Raw genomic sequence first — 6,069 nt, forward strand, 5'->3', positions numbered from 1 at the left:
GTGTGGCTTTGTCCAACCAATTAGGTACTTTTTTCTCTTTAAACTCACTTCTTACCAAGGCGTCTTTCAGGTTGCCGCAACGTCTGAACGAGACCACAGGTCTATCTTGCAGTACATTTGCCAGGATTGGGTCGGCTTTAATTAAATGCCAGTTCTTATAGATAGCCTTGCGTATAGTATCGGCCATGACACTATACTTAAATGAAAAAACAAATAAGTTTTTACTGGTTCCTGTCGTTTTTTTGTACTGGTTTGTTTATGTAACAGTTCTTTTCTGTTTTGGTTGTAGGCCCTCTTACATGCATTTTCTAGTTCTTTCGGGGGATAACCCCTATCCAATAACCTTTCTGTAAGTTGTTGTGCTTGTGTTGTATAGTGCCATGGCCGATACTATACGCAAGGCTATCTATAAGAACTGGGATTTAATTAAAGCCGACCCAATCCTGGCAAATGTACTGCAAGATAGACCTGTGGTCTCGTTCAGACGTTGCGGCAACCTGAAAGACGCCTTGGTAAGAAGTGAGTTTAAAGAGAAAAAAGGACCTAATTGGTTGGACAAAGCCACACCACAAGGAAATTCCAAATGTGGTAATTGCACTTGGTGCGGATATTTCCTTCCCGGAAAAAATGTAAATATCGGAGGCGTAAATTACGTAGTCAGAGAAATGATCTGTTGTAAAACATCCCACGTAGTGTATGCTGTCATATGTAAATGTGGGGCTTTCTACATCGGGAAAACCATTCGCCCCCTAAACAAAAGATTTAGCGAGCATATAAGATCAATACGGACTGAGAAGCGATCACCGCGGTTAATACAACATGTGAGAGAAGAGCATGCAGGTGATTATAAATGCTTACATTTCTTAGGATTAAAGCGACTCCGTCCTGCTGGCCATGTAGACACTAATAAAAGACTGTTGCAGGAAGAGGCGAAGATCATTTTGGCAACAAATGCCCAGGGTCCAGCTGGACTCAATGATAAAATTGAACTAAGTATGTTTTTATAGATGTACTAAAAGCCCATAGCAACAAGGGTCCTGCATCGCAAGAAAAAATAGATATACGTCTGATTGCTATTGGTTTTAAATTTCACTACTTATATTTTGAGATGTCGAAGCTGGAGTGCGCATGCCCAGAGTAAGGTTATAACCTTAGGTCATCTGAACCCAGCCAGCATCCGTAGAAGCACGGTGTGACGTGCGAAACAGCTGTCATGGACTAGCAATCAGCTGTAGCCTGGCGTCCCGGTTCACTGCTGCACATGGAACATATGTTTTAAAGAGGATTGAATAAAGATTTTTTTCATTTTAACGGTGAGTGCCCTCAATTTATTCTCTTTTTTGAGAATAGTAAATATAACTGGTGTTTCTGCCTGGTCTCCTCCATGACACAATTTGGCAGGAGTTTGTACAAACAGCACCACAGATCTCAGCTTCCTGGACTCCTGTTAGGTAGAATCTCCTGTCTTTAGTTAATTTCCGGCTTCATCTCTTTACACAGATTTTGGGATCTTCCGTCGCATCTTCCAGATCCTGTATACAGACTGCGTGCAGCAGTGCAGCCGGCCCATGTACATAGTAGGTACCAGCGGAATTAGAAAAAAGGCCTCCGCCTTGGGATGTGATGACATGATGTGATATCTTTGCTGAAAGTTTTATAAGACTATTATTTTTATGTATACGTCACTCAAAATTACTTCTAATAAATAGCCCCGCCCATTCTGATGATGTCATCATCATGTGATTACTATTATAATCTGATTGTCGCCATTTCTCCCCCTCAGGACAGGATGATCCTGCTGATTGTGGGCAACATTGTCAACTGGTTCTTGTAAGTAGTGGACACAATGGGGGAGAACATGGTGTAAAGTGAGACTGGCTCAGTTGCCCTTAGCAACCAATCAGATTCCACCTTTCATTTTCCAAAGAGTCTGTGAGGAATGAAAGGTGGAATCTGATTGGTTGCTAGGGGCAACTGAGCCAGTCTACCTTTACACCATGTTTGATAAATCTCCCCCGATGTCATTATGTGTCATGGCGGGCAGTCAGGGCGTCTGACCTTCCTTGTTTGTCTTCCAGCGCCATTTTTGGCCTGGTGTATCGGCCCCGGGACTTTGCCTCCTACCTGTTGGGGATATTCATCTGTAACCTGTTGCTGTATCTGGCATTTTATATAATCATGAAGGTAACAACACATAAACCTTACACATGATACATATCTGGGTAATGTTGCATTAAGTAAAGGCAGATGGAGCAGACTTTGTTTTCTCTACTTTCCCTCTGCAGCTCCGCAGCTCTGAGAAGATCCGACCGCTGCCTCTATTCTGTATCCTGGCCACTGCCGGCGTCTGGGCTTCCGCTTTGTACTTCTTCTTCCAAAACCTAAGCAGCTGGGAGGTGAGAATTCTAGTTATGTGACCTTAGATGATCGCTTCCTGCTGGGTGCCAGCAATGCTGACATCTAGTGGTGGAAAAGAGAACTGCAACCTTCCTGAAAGAAATGTAAAAATAGTAAAGGAACCATATATTATGTATATTACAGGAGAGCCCAGCCCAGTCACGGGAGAAGAACCGTGAATGTATGCTTATGCACTTTTTCGACGACCACGACATCTGGCACTTTCTTTCTGCAACTGCCATGTTCTTCTCTTTCCTGGTGAGTAGAGTCTGATGGTAGTGATGGACAGGGCATAGGGACAAATTTTAAGGATATTACTGCAAGGACACCAGAGGGCACAGAAAAATATGGTAGTGAGGTGGCCTCTGGGCACAGCAGCTTCCACGCTGTGGTCAGTGAATGTTACTTCTACTAAGCCATAGCCAGAGACTCCTCCAATGTCTTGGGTCTTTTCGATCACATGAATTCTAGGATTGTCTCCTCTAGTGTCTTGGGTCTTCTCAGTCTCTTGGTTTCTAGAACTTTCTTCTCTGTCATGATTTTTTGGTTGTCTCCTTCAGTTTCTTGGGTCTTCATGATTATTGGGAATGTCTTCTTCAGTGTCTTGGGCCTTCTCAGTCTCGGGATTTCTAGGATTGTCTCCCCCAGTGTCTTGGGTCTTCTGTATGTTCTGATTTGTAGGATGGTCTCTTTCAGTTTCTTGTGTCTTCCCTCTCTCAGGATTTCTAGGATTAACCCTTCCAGTGTATTAGGTCCTCCCTATCTCAGTATTCCTAGGATTAGAGTCTAGGGTTTTCCTAGTCTAGTGACTTCTAGGTTTCTCTCCTCTTGTTTTCTTGGGTCTTCCTGGTCTCTTGAATTCTTGGATTGTCTCCTCTAGTGTCTTGGGTCTTCTCGGCCTCATGGTTTCTAGAAATGTTGTTTCATGATTTCTTGGCTGTCTCCTCAAATCACCTTGGTCTTGTCTTGGGACTTCTCAGTCTCATAATTTCTTGGATTGTCTTCTTTAATGTCTTCATGTGCTATATTCAGTCTTCTCAGTCTCACAAGTTCTTGGTTGTTTCCTCCAATGTCTTAGGTTGTGTATCTTCTTAATCTTGTGATTTCTGGGTCCTTTGCTCCTCATAATTCTTCACCCTTCCTCAGGTTCTTCTCACGCTGGACGATGACCTTGATGATGTTCGCAGAGACAAGATCCCAGTGTTCTGAGGAGACTCAAATGCCTGCAAACGTCTCTGTTGTTTATGTGCCTGGATCCTAGGCAAAAGCTAAGATGGGTATATCTTCCCAAGAAGTGAAGGAGAAGAAACGTCCAGAAGCCAAGAAAGAAGGAGTGGCGTCTTTGCTCAGCCAACCAGCTTTCTCAAGAACAAAACTGCTGCCTATGTGCCACCACCCGGTCTGGGGTCATCATCCTGCAAGGCAAAGTCTTTGTATTAAAGAGACGTCCGGCCCATTTCCTCCGTTACAAACACAACTTGATCCAGCTCAGTCGGCCATGCTAGTGCCACCCGCTGGTTGGGCATTTACTTAATTGTTGCCAAGTTTTAAAAATATTTTTATCCGTAGACTCTGCTGACTGTAGCCTGTGCTTTATGGACTGCTCAGTGCACGCTGCCACCTTTGTGTTAACTTTTTTTTTTTTTTTAGTGCTGCTCGTGTTGTAGAACTTGTGGATCTTTTACTTAATTTATTGAAATGTGATTTGTACATTATTTTTGCAATGGAAACCTCAGGATATCGGCTGATGATTGCCAGGAACCTGCAGACAATGGACTGAGGCCATATGTCCACTGGTGGTCACACTGCCGATACAGAACAAGGTGCTCACTGATCCTCCTGACTGCAGTCTCAGATCTTTATTACAGTATATGCATCTATACCTGTCACCTAATAACACTTCCCCATAGCAAACCCCAAGTCACCAACTCTGATGGGGTTCAGACCCCCCCTCGGCTTTCCTCAGATTCAGAACAGCATTAACCTCCGTATAGTCCTCTTTGTTTTCTCCATCCATTCCTGTGCATAGGTCAGGTATCAGGAAGATCAGTATGAACAGAACTATAAACATCACAGAAGAGATCCACGATCGTGGAAGGAGAGATGAAGAAACCATATAAAGGGTGCACTTTCTTTTAAAAATAAACTGTAATTATTGCCAATAACAATCTATGGGCTTCAGTGAAAAATCTAATTCCTGTGTCTCCTATCCATAGTACCAGAACGGATGGTATCCAGAGAAGTGACATGGTTATAGTATATGATCACAAGAAGTAGCTGTCAGAGCATGCTAGGGGGAAGCTTTCCTATATTAGATGACCTTACTAAGGCTGGTGTAAAGACTACAATTCCCAGGATGCAAATCAGCAGAAGAATGCTGAATGATTTCAGCTCTGAAGCTACCAGTTTAGTGAGTGCAGCCCTGGAATATAATGTAGACTGTTACACATGATCAGTACAGGATAAGTAATGTATGTACACAGTGACCCCACCAGCAGAATAATGAGTTCCGCTCTGGAGTATAATATAGCAAGTAACTCAGGACGTGGATAAAACTACATAGGAGAATCATTCTATATGAACTATACTATATATACATGGTGCTTATAGGTGGCATTAGAGAGGAGTGAACCTCATACACGCTTGGGTTCACCCAAACCTGATTGTTCGGCATTTGAACTGCAGAAGTTGGATACCAGCCTAGAAAGTCCTGGAAAACATATATATAGCCTACAACCTATGGCTGGGGTCACACTATGTATATTTCAGTCAGTATTGTGGTCCTCATAGCAACCAAAACCAGGAGTGGATTGAAAACACAGAAAGGCTCTGTCCACACAATGTTGAAATTGATTGGATGGCAGCCATATAACGGTAAATAACGGCCATTATTTCAATACAACAGCCTTTTTTTTTTTAAATAACAGCACATATTTGCCATTAAATGGCGGCCATCCACTCAATTACAACATTATGTGAACAGATCCTTTCTGTGTTTTCAATCCACTCCTTGTTTTGATTGCTATACAGCCTCAAACATACAGCCTCAAATATACGTAGTGTGAACATAGCCTTAAGCTGTATCCATGTTTTCCAGGCAGCCTTGAGGCTGTATCCAACTTATTCAGTCACCGGCAAAGGCAGAGCGTTCAGGTTCAAGTTTCGCTCATCTCTAACCAGCGTCTTCTCTGCTTTATGGTAAAGATTTTGCCCCTGGAGTCTCTCCTTTGTGGTGCTGCTTGTCTACTATTATAACTCATCTGTGCTCAGGAGCGGTAAGTTGTGGGTTTGGACATGTTAGTCGGGCACCAGCGTTGTATTGGGCTGCAGTTTTTGACAGTCCGCCTCCTGTTTATCAGAATCATTCCTACCATCCTCCTCCAACCCCTTTCAGTCATGAGTTGTTTCCGTCCACAGGATCCCCTTTCACTGGATGTTTGTTCTCGATCTCACCCCTCTAGATAAACTCGCTACATGAAAGACGACAAGGGTGGCAGTGAAAACCCATTTCCCAGCCAGTCTTAAGGCACTATTACATCAAGCAATTATCGTTCCATATTTGGCAGATTAACAGCCGATAATCGCTTGGTGTAATGGCTAGTCTTAAAAGACAACGATGAGCAGGCATGCACAGTGTCAGCTGATCCCTGTCAGAAAAACCCTTCAAATGAT

The 6,069-nt window shown here is 43.2% G+C and overlaps 1 protein-coding gene across 2 annotated transcripts in view; it reads left to right on the forward strand.

Moving 5' to 3' along the window:
* Positions 1-4,565, forward strand: part of SIDT1 (SID1 transmembrane family member 1) — a 70,627-nt gene extending 66,062 nt beyond the window's left edge. For both annotated transcript variants that reach the window (XM_069946012.1, XM_069946014.1), the window contains 6 exons: positions 1,501-1,577; positions 1,784-1,830; positions 2,079-2,184; positions 2,286-2,396; positions 2,542-2,655; positions 3,544-4,565. In XM_069946012.1, the coding sequence (XP_069802113.1) occupies positions 1,501-1,577; positions 1,784-1,830; positions 2,079-2,184; positions 2,286-2,396; positions 2,542-2,655; positions 3,544-3,606 (518 nt within the window). In that variant the 3' untranslated portion in view covers positions 3,607-4,565. The remainder of the gene's footprint in view (positions 1-1,500; positions 1,578-1,783; positions 1,831-2,078; positions 2,185-2,285; positions 2,397-2,541; positions 2,656-3,543) is intronic.
* Positions 4,566-6,069: the final 1,504 nt, after the last annotated feature.

The sequence above is a fragment of the Dendropsophus ebraccatus genome, chromosome 11 (genome assembly GCF_027789765.1).
Source record: "Dendropsophus ebraccatus isolate aDenEbr1 chromosome 11, aDenEbr1.pat, whole genome shotgun sequence".
Lineage (NCBI taxonomy): Eukaryota > Metazoa > Chordata > Amphibia > Anura > Hylidae > Dendropsophus > Dendropsophus ebraccatus.